Source organism: Anolis carolinensis, chromosome 2 (genome assembly GCF_035594765.1).
Source record: "Anolis carolinensis isolate JA03-04 chromosome 2, rAnoCar3.1.pri, whole genome shotgun sequence".
In the NCBI taxonomy this organism is placed as follows: Eukaryota; Metazoa; Chordata; class Lepidosauria; order Squamata; family Dactyloidae; genus Anolis; species Anolis carolinensis.
In genome coordinates this window covers 35,809,843-35,828,374 of record NC_085842.1, presented here as the reverse complement: position 1 = coordinate 35,828,374, position 18,532 = coordinate 35,809,843, and the positions used below count along the sequence as shown (strand labels likewise).

The 18,532-nt window shown below is 41.3% G+C and overlaps 2 protein-coding genes across 5 annotated transcripts in view; one reads left to right on the top strand and one right to left on the bottom strand.

The window, feature by feature from the left end:
- acox2 (acyl-CoA oxidase 2) overlaps positions 1-8,675 on the top strand; it is a 38,993-nt gene extending 30,318 nt beyond the window's left edge. For both annotated transcript variants that reach the window (XM_003217837.4, XM_016991681.2), the window contains exons 14-15: positions 5,658-5,790; positions 7,376-8,675. In XM_003217837.4, the coding sequence (XP_003217885.1) occupies positions 5,658-5,790; positions 7,376-7,438 (196 nt within the window). In that variant the 3' untranslated portion in view covers positions 7,439-8,675. The remainder of the gene's footprint in view (positions 1-5,657; positions 5,791-7,375) is intronic.
- A 1,438-nt stretch (positions 8,676-10,113) lies between these two features.
- kctd6 (potassium channel tetramerization domain containing 6) overlaps positions 10,114-18,532 on the bottom strand; it is a 31,825-nt gene continuing 23,406 nt past the window's right edge. For all 3 annotated transcript variants that reach the window (XM_008105428.3, XM_003217838.4, XM_062969639.1), the window contains exons 2-3: positions 15,971-16,081; positions 10,114-14,209 (exon numbers count right to left, since the gene is read on the bottom strand). In XM_008105428.3, coding sequence (XP_008103635.1) covers positions 13,523-14,209; positions 15,971-15,997 — 714 coding nt within the window. In that variant the 5' untranslated portion in view covers positions 15,998-16,081 and the 3' untranslated portion in view covers positions 10,114-13,522. The remainder of the gene's footprint in view (positions 14,210-15,970; positions 16,082-18,532) is intronic.

The following is an 18,532-nucleotide window of genomic DNA, read 5'->3' as shown; positions in this document are numbered from 1 at the left end:
CTGCTAGGTTGGCAGGAGCTGGAGCTAACAGCAGCCGCTCACGCCGCTCCCGGGGTTTGAACCTGGGACCTTTCGGTCTCCAGCTCAGTGCTTTAACGCACTTCACCACCGGGGCTCCTTAATCTTAATAGCTGGTAAATTAGCTGAGATTTCTGGAAGTTGTAGGCCAAAACACCTGAGGACCCACAGGTTGAAAGCCACTGCCCTAAAGGCACCAACTCCTGTCTGATCTTACAAGCTAAGCAGGACTGGGTGGTATTTGGATGGGAAACCACCAATGAATACCATATGCTGTAGGCTATATTTCAGAGCTGACTACTGCATACTCACCACAAACATATTGTGTACCTCTTTCTCAGTAGAAGCAAGAATGTAAAATACCAGTGCCTGGTGGTTACAGTATTCCCCCTGCTCCATTTGCCTTAGTAGATCTTTGGCCTTAGGGGTAAATATGGGAAAGCAGTTCCTACTTCTACTCTGGGTTTTTCTGACAGAATTGCATGTGAAGATGCTGTGCTCGAGTGTTGATCTGAGACTAATGGTCTTTTCTGCCATTTTTTTATTTATCGTGTCAGAAGCAAATGAGGGTACAGTTATAATGTATTTTAAAAAACACAAACAAAGATAAAAACTTGACATTTTACTAGATTTCCTCTGACCAGAAGCTGATCACTTGGGAGTGCCTCTGGTGTCGCTGTGAAAAGATCCTCCACTGTGCATGTGGCAGGGCTCAGGCTGCATTGTAATAAGTGGTCTGCAGTTTGCTCTTCTCCACACTTGCATGTTGTGGACTCCACTTTGTAGCCCCATTTCTTAAGATTAGCTCTGCATCTTGTGGTCCCAGAGTGGGGCCTGTTCAGCAGTTCTGTATGCCCAGGAGGGAGTTTCTAATCTGGTATCAGCTATGGACTGAGGTTCTGGGTTTTAACCTGCCACTTTTGAACTCTCGCTTGCTGAGTGTTCCTGCGAGTATCTCTATAGATCTTCAAATGCTGTTTCTTGATTTGAGGTGTTGGCATGCTGATATCCAAGGAGGATGGGGCAGAGATGTCAATGCCTTGGTCCTTTCATTACAGGTTGCTACTTCCCGACAGATGTCAGGTGGTGCAGTACCGGCTAAACAGTATAATTTCTCCAGGGTTCAAGGCATAGACATCCTGTGATAATGCATCATGTGTCAATAAGAGCCACATCCACTGTTTTAACGTGGTGAGATGTATTCTACACTGGGCATGCGTATTCAGCAGCAGAGTAGCAAAGCGCAAGGACAGATGTCTTCACTGTGTCTGGTTGTGATCCCCAGGTTGTGCCATCTTACCCAATACATTTGTAAATTCTGTGTATAACACCCTTAACTATGCAATTAATTTTCTCCCCGTTTTAATTTAGACATCCCTGGAGGCAAGGGGTTCTCTTCATGCATTCTGTTAGACTTACCTGTTTCAAATTTGAAACTTGCTCCGTTCTGCATCTGCACATATATTTTTTTTTCCCGGCAGTGGATGCAAAGTTTATTTAATGATGCATTTGCAAGTGTCTGAGCTTACCTACTTTCAATCATTATATTTAATTCCCTAACAATGTCCGGCTATGTTCCTCTTCCTTCTCCATCTTGTTTTCACAAAAGTCCCTTGAAGTAGGTCTATTCTGCCTTGGTCAGACCACACCTGGAAGACTGTGTCCAATTCTGGGCACTGAAATTTAAGGGAGATGTTGACAAGCCGGAATGTGTCCAGAGGAGAAAGACTAAAATGATCAAGAGTCTGGAGAACAAGCCCTATGAGGAGCGGCTTAAAGAGCTGGGCATGTTTAGCCTGCAGAAGAGAATGCTGAGAGGAGACATGATGAGGGTCATATATAAATATGTAAAGGAAAGTCATAGGGAGGAAGGAGCAAGCTTGTTTTCTGCTGCCCTGGAGACTAGAACATGGAACAATGGCTTCAAACTATGGGAAAGGAGATTCCACCTGAACATTAGGAAGAACTTCCACACTGTGAGAGCTGTTCAGCAGTGGAACTCTCTGCCCCAGAGAGTAATGGAGGCTCCTTCTTTACAGTTTTTTAAACAGAGGCTAGATGGCTATCTGTTGAGGGTGCTTTGAATGCAATTTTCCTGCTTCTTGGCAGGGGGTTGGACTGGATGGCCCACGAGGTCTCTTCCAACTCTATGATTCTAAGTTGAGAGAAAGTGGCAGCACAAAGAGTTTAATGGCTCTCCTGGATATTCACATTTGAATCCAACATACTAGCTAATATTCCACCTGATTCGCAAGATAATAGGTAGTTGAGTAGTTGAAGAATCCCTGCCTTTCAAAATGGAAAACATTTGATGGAATGAGCCCATGGTCTACTTTAATATAAACCAGCTTACTTTGTTCCTACAGGTTTTTAGCTTTCAAAGCCACTGTTTACAGTTCAAAGTAAGAAGGAAACCATAACCTTTTGTGTCAGTCCCATGCTTAGATGACTTATCTCATGGTGTCTAAAGAACTTTTAATAAAAACAGGTATCCAATAACATTATTTGTCCTAACTTTGATATTTCGAAAAGCATGGAAGTTACGACCTCTCCTTTTACTGACGGAAGTGGATACATCAGCACTGAATGACGTTCATTCAAAAACGGTGGCGTAGGCTTTTTCAATAACCCAGAAATATTAATTTCAAAGCTTTATCAAATCCCTCCCAATAAGTGGGATGAATGCATGGTTGTGACAGCAGTATAACAGCATTAAAAGATAAAGCTATTGCTTGCGCACCATTCAAAATATCTGCAGGGCTTTCATTGTTGTACTAAAATTGAATGAGGCACGCAATCTTTATAGGGCACAGGAGAAAGCATTTTAAAAAAATAACACCCCAAGAGCAGCTTTCTTGGTAATAAAAATAAACTAAAATAATCTTCTGGGTAATAAAACCACAAACAGCTTTGACTCTACACATCATAATAAGGATTTTCTTCCTTTTGTAACCTGCAACTGAAGATAGCCAAATGCTTCCGTGCTCCCTTCCCGTTGCTGCAAGAAGTCCAGGATTGCTGTGCTTTTTACATTTTTGATTTCATTTCCTATGAGCATGCAAGCAGATGCCAGTATGAAATTGTAATTCCATATCCTGTGTTTTAGCAATACTTGTTTCTGTTAAAAATTTAATTTTTACTCGATAAGGATACAGAGATGGTATTGACAGGTTTTCTAGGCATTGCATAGCAAAGTCTCAGGAAGATGCTGTTGTAGATCAGCCAGAGGCTGATGATTTAACTCAGTGGTTTTCAACCTTCCTAATGCCACGACCTCTTAATACAGTTCCTCATGTTGTGGTGACCCGCAACCATAAAATTAGTTTTGTTGCTACTTCATAACTGTAATTTTTGCAACTGTTATGAATCATAATGTAAATATCTGATATGCAGGATATATTGTCATTCACTGGAACACATTTGGCACAAATACTTGATATGCTCAAATTTGAATACTGGTGGGGTTGGGGGTATTGATTTTGTCATTTGGGAGTTGTAGTTGCTAGGATTTATAGTTCACTTACAATCAAAGAGCATTCTGAACTCCATCAATGATGGAATTGAACCAAACTTGGCACACAGAACTCCCATGACCAACAAAAATATTGGAAAGGTTTGGTAGGCAGTGATCTAGAGTTTTAGAGTTGTAGTTCACCTACATCCAGCCTTCTCTGCCAAAGGGGTTCCTAGGACCATCAGAAATATGTATTGTCTGATGGTCTTTGGTAACCCCTCTGACACCCTCCTTGCGACCCCCCCCCCCCAGGGGTCCTGACCCCCAGGTTGAGAAACGCTGGTTTAACTGATGATTGTGGACTTTCCTGTGGCACAAAGTGATTGGGGCTCAGGTCTGGGAAATGATGTTTCTCTGTGTGAGAAAACTGACTCAGAATATGCAGGGCCTCAAGTCCAGGCCTAGGAGCCAGAAGTGGTAACAGCAGATAAGGAATTGAGTGAAGAGCTGAGTGATGAAGAGCATTCCCAGGAAAAACCACATGCAGCTACGGAGATCAACAAAAGTCTTTGTTTACAAATCAGAGTACTCCTTGCTGAGAGATTATGTGAGAAAGTTGGGGAGAAAATTCACCGGAGACATAATGCTTTCATGGGTGGCTATTAAACAACAAGTTGTTTACCTTAAAGGCAGTTCAGGCAATAATGTTGTGTTAGAGTGTGAAGCTAAGCCTGAGTTCTCTTGTTCTTGGTTCAAATCAAGCCCTGACTCCCCTCTTGGGTGAGAAGGGTGGGATATAAATGTTGTTGTAATAAATTGTAATAATTTTAATTCTGAAATTTTCTACGTTCCTGTTCATGTACTCCTGTTCAAGTTTTACTAGTTGTATCTTTTGTTTATGGACTTATGGTGTACCTGTAATTTCTGGCTGTTCCTGAACCTTTTCACCTCAGGAACTTTATGAGACATTTGGATTATTGTTTGGTTATCACCTGTTGCTAAACCTTTTTGGATTATATATCTTCCTTTCTCATTCCTGTTTTTTATATGTTTTTTGTGTGTTTTACAACAAACTGCTTATATTCCTGGACTCTTCTGCGGTTCTGTGGTCATAGGTATTTCCAGTGCAACAGTTGCTCACCTGGATGGGTCCCCAGTATTCTGGCACACTCCTAATCCCTTCTTCCTTTTTTAGCAAAATAAATGACAAAAATGAATGTTAAATATTGACTTAATTCTACAAGCATTTTGACTACCTGGTTGGAGAATCTCGATAAATTTTTATTTCAGGCTATAGAGTAAGAGCACAGAAAGAACTCATTCCATACACTGTCGTTACGGCTTATCACAGGCATGGGCAAACTTTGGCCCTCCAGGTGTTTTGGAGTCCAAAACACCTGGAGGGAAAAGGAAAAGGCCTGAGGCTGTTAGGAATTGTGGGAGCTGGAGTCCAAAACACCTGGAGGGCCAAAGTTTGCCCATGCCTGGTTTATCATCTTACTAAAGCTTGAATTATTATTGGATGACTAAACCTGAATCCATTCCTTCCTTACTCTCCCTCACATCACTATGTGGAAAAAATAGGAGGGAATGGAAAAACTGTTCTCTATGCTCCCCCCCCCCCCCCCCGCCCAATATGATACACACTTTCTGTTATTATGTGTGTTTGAAATTGGAAATACTAAGTGACAGCTTCACAATTGCAACCTGCATACCCCTGACTCATCTATTCCATGCCTTGCATACTTACATACACTCTTTTTCACCTGGGTGTTTTTTCACCTGGGTGCGCAGGTGTGAATGATTGATGTGAACACTGATGTGAATGATTGGCTCTGCATCCCCTCTTTGACAGGGAAGATCTATTGAAGTGAAAGCAGTTCTTTTTCTATAGTGGACTTCACATGTTTAGACCCTCCACCCAAATACTTCTTTTACCACCAGCATATTATTTTTCCATCCCCGGAGATGCCTACAGGCAGGCGAATGATCCTGATAAACTGTGTTTGTTTGTGAGCCCCTTTTTTCTAATTGGATGCTGCACTCACTGTGCGTACCTTTGTTGTAATATAACTTTAGGCTGCTTATTTGGATTGTATGGGTTGTAGTTGGCTCTGAATAGTCCTTGAGAGGCAAAAATGGTGACTCATAAAAGAAAACATTATTTTCTCTCTTTTTTCCCCAGGAGAGATGCTGTGCCATTAGTGGATGTGTTTGATTTCACTGACACAAGCTTAAATTCAGCCCTTGGAAGCTACGATGGCCGGGTCTATGAGCGCCTTTACGAGTGGGCCAAGAAGTCCCCAACCAATAATCAGGTAAGAACATTGCACTCATTGGTCAGTCCAGACAAAGGAGATCAGTTTGGGATAGGGCTTCATTTACTACTGCAAGAAAGAGCAGGCAACAAAATGGAAGAAGTGTCAGGATCAAAGTGAGAGAGTAGGAAAGCCCTGACCCAGGAATGCTGCAAGAGACTGCTTGGGCCTCTGCACCTCCAAGTCTTCCTTCTTTCCAAGTTAGTTTATAAATACAGAATTCTGAATGGTTGATTGTGAGTTTGTATGCATTTTTCCATAATTAATCAATAACCTTCATGCCTTTATCTGGCTAGGAGCCCCCGGTGGCGCAGTGGGTTAAACCCTTGTGTCAGCAGGACTGCTGACTGACAGGTCGGCAATTCGAATCCAAGGAGAGAGCGGGATGAGCTCCCTCTGTCAGTTCTAGCTCTCCATGCGGGGACATGAGAGAAACCTCCCACAGGATGGTAAAACATCAAACATCCAGGCGTCTCTTGGGCTACATCCTTGCAGATGGCCAATTCTCTCACACCAGAAGCAACTTGCAGTTTCTCAAGTCGGTCCTGAGATGAAAAAAATGCCTTTATCTAATACATATCACTGACCAACACACATTTTCTGGGTATATTTGATCTGCTGATTCCAAAAATGGCACCAGTTTACCCCCATCAACTCTAGTTTTTGAAATACAGAACATGCCATATACCAGTGACTATCTGCTCACCCATAGCTAACCATGCCAACAGAACCACATCTAAGACACTGGAGTTGATGTGGTCTATCCAATGCAATTTCCTGAATCAGTACCCCAAATAACCCCAGGAACAGGCCTATAAACCAAGACATCAAGAAACATTTTTTGTTGGGTTGTGTAATCTACACCATATGAGCAATGCCTTAGTTGATGAGCATGAGTCACAGCAAAGGGTTAGGAGCCTCCTTCAATCCAACTGGGACAAAAGGGATGGGATCAAAAATACCAGCCTAATATTAGCTTAAAGCTTCTTCGAAGCCTTAGGGACCTAATCACACTAGAGCTTGGATCCACTTTAAATCCACTTTAAGGAGAGGGCTTTAAATAGCTCAGCCAGACAGGTCCTGGGCCTCACCAAACTACAAACCCCAGAATTCTGCACAAGGCAGAAACCGGATTTAAAGTGGATACATTCTTTAGTGTGATGAGGTAGTCAGACAGGCATTTTAACATTATAGAATGGAGAAGGAAAAAGGCATTCAGAAGCTAGGAGACCATCAAATGGGTGTCATGGAGAATGGAAAGGATCTCCAGCTACGATAAAGGAGGACTGCTCAAACACTTAGCTTGCTATGTAGTTCTCCTTCCTTCTTTCCTTTTTGTAATGCCCTTTGGTCCAAGTGATCTACCGTCTGTCCACAGCATTCAGCTGCAGATTATGCTTTCCAGAATGAATAAAAGCTAATGAGGTCCAGCTTTTCAATATCGAGGGAGACAATGAAGTGGAAGCTGTGAATTAGGGAAGAAATTGTGTGGCTGTGTGAAAAAAAATACGATACAGCCTTTTCTGTTCTATTTTTGCCGTCTATTGACAATCTCCTATGCCTGTCCTTTTCTGTCTCCCAACAGGACAAGAGGGTCTTTGAAACCTATTTGAAGCCACTTTTCAAGAATGCCCTGTCAAAGTTATAAAAGAGGAGAATGAAACAAGGACGCCTCCTTTTCCTGATGCCCAATTCCAACTCATAAAATTCAATAGCTGGGTGTTTTGTTATTGCATCAAATGCAATAGCTGGGTGTACGGCTCCAGCCATACTGTTAAGGTGTTCTGGCAGAATCCAGCTAACTTTTGGGTAGGAACCGTTGTATCTTCATATGACTTGAATATAAAGGGTTTTTTCCACAGTCCACAGCAATCGCTGCCAACAGTCTGTGGGCAGCCCAATCTCGATTGTAGGGTCTTATTCACCAGTCTTAGGTCTAGGGCACCACTAATGTCTCTGTGGCAGAAGTGGGGGCCTGTAGCCCTATTCCCATCACCTCCATGCTGGCTAGGGCTGGTGGGAACTATAATATAGAACTAGGACAATAATGTCCCCATTGCTACCCTTGAATGATGACACAACAGGGTAGTGAAGGGTCTGGCCCAAACTCACTTTTAGTCCCAACCAGAATAAATCTGTGGAATTAATGGGATTTACTGAGTATTCCCATTCAGAAATATTGTTATAATGGTCTGTTCTCGTAGGGACTATCAGTTCAGGTGGGGATCTAGATTGTGTTGGACTACAGTTCCCAGCAGCCCCATGCAGCATGACCAAATGTTAGGAGTGGCAATCCAAAAGCAACCCGAAGGACTGCAAGTTTTCCACTTAATTATAAAAATAGAAATTTAGGCAATTAAAAAAATTAAACAATGCCCCTATATGCTGTCTTACATGCATTTAGGGCAGAAAAGTGATATATGAATTTAATAAATAAATTCACTGGGTCACTCTTGAGCTGGTACTACTTCCCAGCCTAACCACCTCACAGCATTGTTGATGGGGAAAAGTGCCATTATGATGTGAGAACAGTTTTTAAATGTAATAAATAATGCTGTGAATCTGAATCAGCTAGAAGACTGTCATGGCTAAAACTATTTGAATTTGTCTGGCTGAAAGTAAAGATTGAGATGTTTCTTCTTAGTTGCATTTGTCCTCCGTGAGCTCTCAGTGAGCTCTGTGCAATTCTAAAATGGCTTTTATTGTAAAAGATATACTATCAGTTAAAATGGAAGCAATTTAGTCTCTTGGCTTAAAAACTCCCAAAATGTGGTGGGTACATACAGGGCAGAGCGAGTTAATGTATTTCAATGTTGATTATTGTTTTAATTTGGTGTCTGGTTCATTAAAAACTAGAACTGTGCAAATAAATACATATGCTATTATGTGTCCTTACTCTTACTGAAATAACATTGTTTTATGCAAACATGAAAAATCAAAGATTGGTGGAGTCAAGCGAATGGCTTTAGGGTAGAACTCTGAGTCTTCATCTATGGGATGAGTCCTCAAAGTCTCTTGTTGACTGAATTTAAAAGTACAAATAAAGATTAAAATTAATATTGGATGAAACTACTACATGCCTTCATGTGCTGTTAAGAATACATAAATCTGGTTCTGAGTTAATTTTGCAAGATTCTTTCCTCCTCGCAACCCTCAATTTCATCAGCCAGTATCCCACATTCTGGCATCTTTCTCTTATTTTGGAATTCAAAGACCTGTCCATGTTAGTGTTAGTGAAAGGAGCTGTGGTAGTGTAGTGGGTTAAACCGCTAAGCTGCAGAACTTGCTGATCAGGTCAGCAGTTCAAATCTGCGGATGGGGGTGAGTTCCCGATGCTATCCCAGCTTCTGCCAACCTAGCAGTTTGAAAACATGCAAATGTGAGTAGATCAATAGGTACCGCTTCAGCAGGAAGGTAACAGCACTCCATGCAGTCATGCCAGCCACAGGACCCAGGAAGCGTCTATGGACAATGCCGACTCTTCGGCTTAGAAATGGAGATGAGCACCAACTTCGATCCTCCAGTGTTTTGGACTTCAACTACCACAACTTCTACTGGCAGCTAGGAATTGTGGGAGTTGAAGTCTAAAACACCCATAGGGCTGAAGTTTGCCCATGCCTGTCCTAAAGACACATGGTTCTAGCTGAACTGGAAGCTAAACAGGGCCAGCTCTGATTAACACTTGGATGGGAGATGCTAACCATGAACATCAGGTGCAGTAGACTACATTTCCATGGAAGGAACTGGCAAAAACATCTCTTAAAAGAGAAAACTATCCAAAAACTTCACCTCCGAAATTGACAGATGCCAGTTACCAAGATTGGTATTAACCTTTGTTGTCTGTTTTTAATAAATGTATTTCCGTGGTACTTTGTTTTATCTATATATTTTAACTATATTGTGCCTTGCCTTGAGCTGTGAAGAGAGGCAGGAAACAAAGATTATTTTAATTGCTAAGGGAAAGCTATTCCCCCCCCCCCCCCCCCAGCATCATCATAGATATGGTTGATGAGGATCTAAGAGTCTCTTCTCATTGATTCTCCGATACTGTGATTGGCCTCCTTTGTGATCCCATCTTTTGCAAACAGGCTAAAACCTTTCTATTAAAACTGAGATAGAAGGATCTTTTAATAGAGTGCTATTATCTTAAACTGTTTTGAGTACTCTAATATGATTGTCCCATTTAATTCCTTTTAAAATTCTGAACCATATATTGTTTTAATTTTATTTTTGTTTTAATCTGACACTGAAAGTGACCTTGGAACCCCATAACTGGAGAAAGGCAAGATATTAAATAAAGAAAGAAGTATGTAAATAAATAAATAAATAAGCAAGCTGAATTTTAATTCAAACCACATGTAGAGCGATGGCATACAGTTATGGACTGCCGCAATTTTCAGACAATAACAACATTTGGCTGGTCAAGCCACTTCCCATAGCAGACATGCTTTGCCACCTGAGAGGTTGAGTTTTATTTCTCATGCATTTTCCATTTTATGTTCATTACCAAAAAATAAATCAGGCTAAAAACTAAAAAAAACCCACCCTATTTACTGGCACAAGTGTGCTTCATCTGCCATAGGCAGAAGAATAACTGCATGTAATGGCATAAGAGCAAAAGGCAGACATGACTATTTTAATTAAGCTTGTGAAGAGTGAGGAAAGCATTATTACTGCTGCAATAATTATTCTTCTCAAACAGGCTATCAGAAAGTCTCCTAGCTCATAGTCACTATGAGACTCACATATCTGTTCTAAACTATGAATATAACTGTTTTTCAATTATGGGAAAATTACTTTTTTTTAAAAAATCCCACTCTTTAGCTCATTATGTAACAAACACAAAGTTAAATTTGTTATAGATTGAGTGCCCTTTGTCCAAAATACGTGGCGCCAGAAGTGTTGCGTATTTTGGATTTTATTTCAGATACATAATGAGCTATCTAAGAGATGGCACCCAAGTCTAAACACAAAATTCATTTATGTTTCATAGACACTTGATACAGGTAGCCTGATGCTAGTGAACCATGCAAAAGCACAGATGTCCACCCTTGTGGACAATTTTCGAGTATTTTGGAATTACAGACGCTCAACCTGTATTACAAAATCCCACCACACACAAAGCTTGAAGAGGTTTCGTATTTGGGGTACAATTCCCACAGCCCTTCAACAAGAATAGCTACAAGATTTAGGTGATATGATCCTTTGCTTGCCATACATCAACTAATAGTTGTGATTCTACACAAACTTTAGCCAATTGGTAAGTAAACCAACCCTGGATTGTTGTTGCAAACCACTATTTCAGGTCTGTACAGAACAGCAAGCTAGATTAAAGTGATACAAAACTCGACAAGAGCTTGAAAAGGATATGAAGAAGAGAGAGACAACAGAAAATCTGTGAGTCAGTGGCTTCTCTCTGGGTTGCAGAGTCTCACGTGTGACAGAATCATGCCGGTGTATGATTACAAATCTAATAATGAATAAGAATTATTTAAAAGAAATCAATTTGGTATAACCACTAGGAATAAAGAAAAAGTGGCTTTTGTGTCCTGAACTGCTCCATGGGCTGGGAACCTTAGAGCTTTATATCCATATTTGTACTGTCCCGCATGATTGCTATTTATAAATTAAGTTACCGAAACCCAATTAAGTTCAGTACAGGCAGTCCTTGTTAAGAACAAGATCGTTTCTGTAGGTTTTTTCTTAAGTTGAATTTGTATGTAAGTCAGAACAGATAGACTTTTTTTGAAGTATAACTCCAGCCATTTTTTAAGTTTTGGATTGCATTGGGAGGGATTGACACTCCTGTAATGTTTATTTTGCTGTCTGTACCCCACTTCAAAAGATTTCGCCTCGCTTTCTGTCCCTGCGATAAGTGGATTTTGAAAATTTTGGGTTGTCATGGAAGCAAAGATTGGTGGTAAAGCTTCAATGGAGACCCTTTTCCCCATGATCACTTTCACAGGAATGGATTTCCCTTCCGAGGAGTAGATTTCCTCTCATTCCCGTTTTCTCACCCCCGTTCTTAACTAGGAGTTGTGTGTAAGGCCCCTTCTACACTGACATAATAACAATAATAATAATAATAGTAATAGTAATTTTACTTTTATATCCCACCACCATCTCCCCGAAGGGACTTGGGACTGCTTACATGGGAACCAAGACCAGCATAAACAAAGATTACAAGCTAAAACACAATTGAAAACATACTACAGTAATAATAAAAGGAGCCCCCAGAGGCGCAATGGGTTAAACCCTTGTATTGGCAGGATTGTTGACCTGAAAGTTGGGTTGCTGACCTGAAGGTTGCCGGTTCGAATTGGGGGAGAGCGGATGAGCTCCCATCTGTCAGCTCCAGCTCCCTATGGGGGGACATGAGAGAAGCCTCCCACAGGATGGTAAAATATCAAAAACATCCGGGAGTCCCTGGGCAATGTACTTGCAAATGGCCAATTCTCTCACACCAGAAGCGACTTGCAGTTTCTCAAGTTGTTCCGGACACGAAAAAAAATAATAGTAATAATAAACATATAATCCAGATTATCAAAGCAGATAATCCACATTATATGAGTCTACACTGCCATATAATCCAGTTCAAAGAAGATAATCTGGGTTTTATACAGCAGTGTAGAAGGGGCCTTAGTCAGATGTTTGTAACTCGGGGACTGCCTGTAAAACCTTATCATAAATGTTGTTTTGAAATCCCAGCTAGTGGTTTTAAAATTAATGATTTCCCTCTTTCCTTTTTCACAGAAGCTGATTCATTTTCTGTGCCTCCTACATTTCCTGGAACATTAACTTTAAAAAAGCACAAACAAAAGATTGCAGATCTGGCTTCCATATTTCATGTTTTTATTAGCTTCTTGGTGGCAAGCATTACATTTGGGAATCATTATTGCACCAGGCATTAAAAAATAAAGAAGTCCTACCACAGGGATGTTTTTTTGCATTCAAAACCAATATAAATACTTCTAATTATACCTTCATAGCTCAGATAATATTTGGTTGCTTGATTTATAATGTATAGGGGAAAAAGCAATCATCAGAACTGACAAATATGGCATTTAAAAAAATAAAACCGAGGACAGGAGGAAATGGTCATGGGAGGATTTGGAGGTAACTAAATAATACTGCTGGTTTTGTGGTCAAGGAAAACTAGATTAGATTACATGATGATAGCTTTTCCTCCAATTACATCTAAACAATTCTGGGTACAGCCCAGAGGAAACGTGTCCAAAACAAGCTCCTCTTATACCATCTGCATTCATTTCAATCTAGTTCAGTGTGAGCTGGATTTTCTCTTTCATTCCCAGTGGTATGTGATAGCATTAAATAAATGCCATTCCAATCAAGAGGTGGTTTTTAGCACCTTATACTGCATTGTAAGAAAGGGAGGGATCTTAAGGTAGTTAATTCTGAAGTTGTCTCTAAGAATGATTTGTGTTTGTTTTGCTTCATCTTTTAATTTAAAACGAGACTTAACATTTTAAGCAGGCACATGCATACGTTTCTCACAAGACAAAAGACAAGAGGCCACAGCATGTCCATCCTCCAGTCTCTAAAAACCAAATAATAAATATTCATAACCAAAAAAAAAGAATAAAATAAAAGAAGAGTCTCTCCGAGGCTGTTTAGGGTCAAGGCCAGACTCCAGTCACTGAAATACATGGTTTTGAGAAGTGGCTATTTCGCTTTTGGAGAGTGAACAAATAATAGACGAGAACAAACGGTATCAGTCGTCCGTTTTTCGGGCCAGTCTACAGAAAGTCCAGTTGTGTTCAACTGTGTTTTCATTCGCTCGCTCGCTCATGTGGTGGACTCTTGTATTTCGAATGGTGAAACCCTGCTTCGTGATGTACTCCATCAGATGGACACGGAGAGAGACCTCTTGGTGGTAATCGCACGGCCCAAAGGTAAAAGAAACTTGGCAGTCTCTGGTATCCATCATGTGCTTATTCCACTTGGTAAAATAGTTGGAAATCCCTTCCAACAACGAGTGGACCTTTGTTGTGATGGTGAGCTGCGTTATGATCACCGCCACCGGATTGGAGTATTTGGAAAGCTTGCGTGTGCTGGAAAGCTCCACCACCTCCTCAAAAGTATCCACAGGATACAAAGGCTTGGGGTCGTTAAGACACTGTATCAAAGGTTCGATCTGATAAAAATCAGCTTCTTTTCGAAGCAAATCAAATTCCTTGAAGTCCACAGGCAGAGTCAGCTCTGAGGTCCGTAAAAAATTGAGAACGTACCGGAAAAGCGGCCCATCCCGGTCAATGAAGTAATTGCCCTGAGAATCTCTGGCAGTGGGGAAGTCTCCCCGGAACATGGCTCCCAGCATCGAATCAGGATACCTGGTGAGTGTGGTCAGCGACGTCGTGTACAAGTGGCCTCCCACATTGAGAGTGACTGGTTCAGTCATCTGAAGGAGAAAGGAGAAGTATCAGTCCTTTCAGATATGCTAGAATGTGTCCAGAAAAGGATAACCAAAATGGTCAAAGGTTTGGAAGCCAAGCCCTAGGACAGTAATTCTCAACCTGTGGGTCCCCAGATGTTTTGGCCTTCAACTCCCAGAAATCCTAATAGCTGGTAAACTGGCTGGGATTTCTGGGAGTTGTAGGCCAAAACATCTGGAGACCCACAAGTTGAGAACCACTGCCCTAGGAGGAACGGATGAGGAAGCTGGGTATGTTCATCTGGAAAATAAGAAGACCATGCCCATTATGTTCCTTCTATCCTGGAACTGTTTCCATTCCAGTTTTTTACTATAAGAAACTAATATTTAACATTTAGAACTGAACTATGAGTTTATTTCCAGTAGTCTTCTCATCTCTCTCCCCCCCCCCCTCCCTCCCTCTCCGTATTCTTTGTAGATTGCAAAGTTGCAATACAGGACTGTCTTGTTTTATTGACTTGTACATCAGACATATTAGAAGCTCTTTTGTCAAAAAGCGGAGTAAAAAAGTAGCAAATAAACGATAACATTTGCAATTGCTTTTTGTGTATCAGATGAGAGACTTTATAAAATCTGAGCATCATTAAATGGCACCAAAGTCAAATCACTTTTTGATTCACAGAGAATTAACAAGAGCTGTTTTTAATGGGTTTTTTGTATTTTGTATCTTTAAAAAGAAGGGAGAATACAGGAATGTGGGAAAGTTATGAGTATTGGGGGATTATATCTTTGTATTTGATCCCTTGTTTTGTTTATCTTACTTTAGTGCCTGTGTTTTTATTTTATTTTCAATTGGTTAGATTAAAGTTGCATTTTTTTCAAACTTAATACAAATTAAATGTTAAAAAGAGAATTGACAAGAGTAAATATGAAGAGGGGCAAATGATGAATAGAGTCTTTTAGTACCTTGGAAAAGTAGCATATACAGGTATATTGTAGTATGGATGGAACTTGGAAACATTAGTTTTTGGACTGCAACACTCAGAATCCCCCCCAAAAGTGATTCCCCACACTTTTATGTTTATTTAGTTTAACCCTTAGTTTCTGCTGTTTATAAGTCATATTGAGTTTATTTTATTTTATGTTTTACCTTGCTCTGACTATTGTTTTTCTGTTATTTGTTTTTGGACATTGAATGTTTGACATTTTTGTTATTTTTGTAAACCACCCTGAGTCTCTTCGGGGAGAAAGGGCAGGTTATAAAGTTTAATTTATATTTATAACTTTAAGATCAGTAGAGGCTAGGAATTGCAGAAAAAGAAATTCCACCTCAACATTAGGAAGAACCTCCTGATGAAAAGAGCCATAACGGCAGTGGAATATTCTTCTTTGGAGTCTGGTGGAGTCTCCTTTTCTGGAGGTTTTTAAACAGAGACTGAATGGCCACCTATTGGGAATGATTTGATTGTATTTTCCTGCATGGCAGAATGGGGTTGGACTGGAATTACCCTTGTGGTCTCTTCAAATGCTATGATTCAAGCCCTGAAGCTGAAATTCCTTTAACCAACATAACCTTCAGCCTCCTCTGATAGAGGAAACCAACTAGCTGTGTCTGGCTGAATGTGATGAATTTTATAAAACAGAGTGTATTCATATGGCCAGCTGTCAGTGCAAAGAGCACAGAAGGGATGGTTTTGCACAACACAAACACATGTGCAGATTGGCACATGAATGAACACAGGATCCCTGGGGAGGCAAATGTTCCCCCTCCCCAACTGGAATACTTACTATATATCCCCAGTCTCCATTATCCATCTGTTCCGGTGCGCGGTCCACGCGGATCCCCAAATGTATGTGCAATCTTTGCGAAGGCTATACAATTCCTGACTTGATTCCTTCCTGTGGGAGGAGAAAGGGGAACAAAGCGAATGATGAGCACTTACACGGAGAAGATGAAGAACAAGAAGAAGAGAGCAATGTTTCTATCCATCAAAAGGCAGGAAAGCAGGCGCTCTGCCAAAACTCTGTGCCTTGAACTCCAGATACAAAGCAACTCGAGCTTAATTGTCTACAAAAGCGTGCTTTCCCTCTCCTGACCTTCCTACACCCTTTACAACATGCTTCCCGGGAAAAATGGTAATCGGCCTGTACGCTGCTGCCTTGTGTTAAATAATGAGCAGTCAGCGTCGGAAGAGGATTCAAGCTCAGGGGATGCAGCAGGATTTTACTAGGGCAAACCAGCCAGTTCTGAAAGGCAGCCTAGCAATGCCAGATACGTGCATGCCACGGATATCTCCGCTGCTCCATACGTATACAAATACATCTATACTAGAATGAGGTAAGTTTTTGAATATAACTCTGCAGATCAGGGTGCAAATCTCTACTTGGTTGCGAAAACTCACTGGATGACTTTGGGCAAGTCATACTCTCTCAGCCTCAGAGGAAAGAAAAAGAAGGATCCCCCTTAACAAATCTTGCCAAGAAAACCTTGGGACTGGCTAGCAGGTCATAAATCGGAAATTATTTGAAGGCACACAATGCAAACATACACACATGTTAAAAATCTGTACATATAGTATACATACAGATTCATATATCAATGACATACAAATACCTTTGTATATGTATGTCACTGATACACCTTTGTGTTTTTTTAATTTGTTAGATATGTATTTCAGAGGAAAGAACAAGAAAAGTAAAAGATCCCTTCAGTTCTTTTGGAGGATCAAAGTTAATTCACTGTGCCTAAATGACAAAAGGCACAAGATCCCATCTGATCTTGTAATCTAAGCAGTGTCAGGTCTGGTTATAACTTGAATGAGAAGCCATCCGGGAATACCGAGTCCTATAGCAGGCATGGGCAAACTTCAGCTCTCCAGGTGTTTTGGACTTCAACTCATAGAATCATAGAATAGTAGAGTTGGAAGAGACCTCATGGGCCATCCAGTCCAACCCCCTGCCAAGAAGCAGGAAATCGCATTCAAAGCACCCCCGACAGATGGCCATCCAGCCTCTGTTTAAAAGCCTCCAAAGGAGGAGCCTCCACCACAGTCCGGGGGAGAGAGTTCCACTGCCGAACAGCCCTCACAGTGAGGAAGTTCTTCCTGATGTTCAAGTGGAATCTCCTTTCCTGTAGTTTGAAGCCATTGTTCCGCGTCCTAGTCTGGAGGGCAGCAGAAAACAAGTTTGCTCCCTCCTCCCTATGACTTCCCCTCACATATTTGTACATGGCTATCATGTCTCCTCTCAGCCTTCTCTTCTGCAGGCTAAACATGCCCAGTTCTTTAAGTCTCTCCTCATAGGGCTTGTTCTCCAGACCTTTGATCATTTTAGTTGCCCTCCTCTGGACACATTCCAGCTTGTCAACATCTCCCTTCAACTGCGGTGCCCAGAATTGGACACAGTGTGATTCCAAGTGTGGTCTGACCAAGGCAGAATAGAGGAGTAGCATGACTTCCCTGGATCTAGACGCTATACCCCTATTGATACAGGCCAAAATCCCATTGGCTTTCTTAGCAGCCACATCACATTGCTGGCTCATGTTTAACTTGTTGTCCACAAGGACTACAAGATCTTTTTCACATGTACTGCTGTCTAGCCAGGCGTCCCCCATTGTGTATCTTTGCATTCCATTTTTTCTGCCGAAATGAAGTATCTTGCATTTATCCCTGTTGAACTTCATTTTGTTAGTTTCGGCCCATCTCTCTAGTCTGTCAAGATCGTTTTGAGTTCTGCTCCTGTCTTCTGGAGTGTTAGCTATCCCTCTCAGTTTGGTGTCATCTGAAAACTTGATGATCGTGCCTTCTAACCCTTCGTCTAAGTCGTTAATAAAGATGTTAAACAGAACCGGGCCCATCTTGAAGATAGGGACCACATTTGCCCTCCTCCAATCTTTTAGGACTTCTCCTGTTCTCCAAGAACTCTTGAAGATCATTGTCAGTGGTTCTGAAATAACCTCAGCTAGTTCCTTCAATACTCTTGGATGTAGCTGATCTGGCCCTGGGGACTTGAATTCGTTTAGAGCAGCCAGGTGTTCCTGGACAACTTGTCTCCCTATTTGGGGTTGGATTTCCCCAAATCCTTCGTCCATTTCATGCTGCTGAGGTTGATGATGGCTTTCTTTTTGTGAGAAGACCGAGGCAAAGAAGGCATTAAGCAGTTCTGCCTTTTCCCTGTCCCCTGTCGCCATCACCCCATCTTCTCCTCGCAGAGGCCTTATTCGCCTCCTTGTTCTTCCTTTTTCTACCAACGTAAGCAAAAAAGCCTTTTTTGTTGTTTTTAATGTCCCTGCAAGCCTGAGCTCATTTTGCGCTTTAGCCTTGCGAACATTTTCCCTACAGGAGTTGGCCA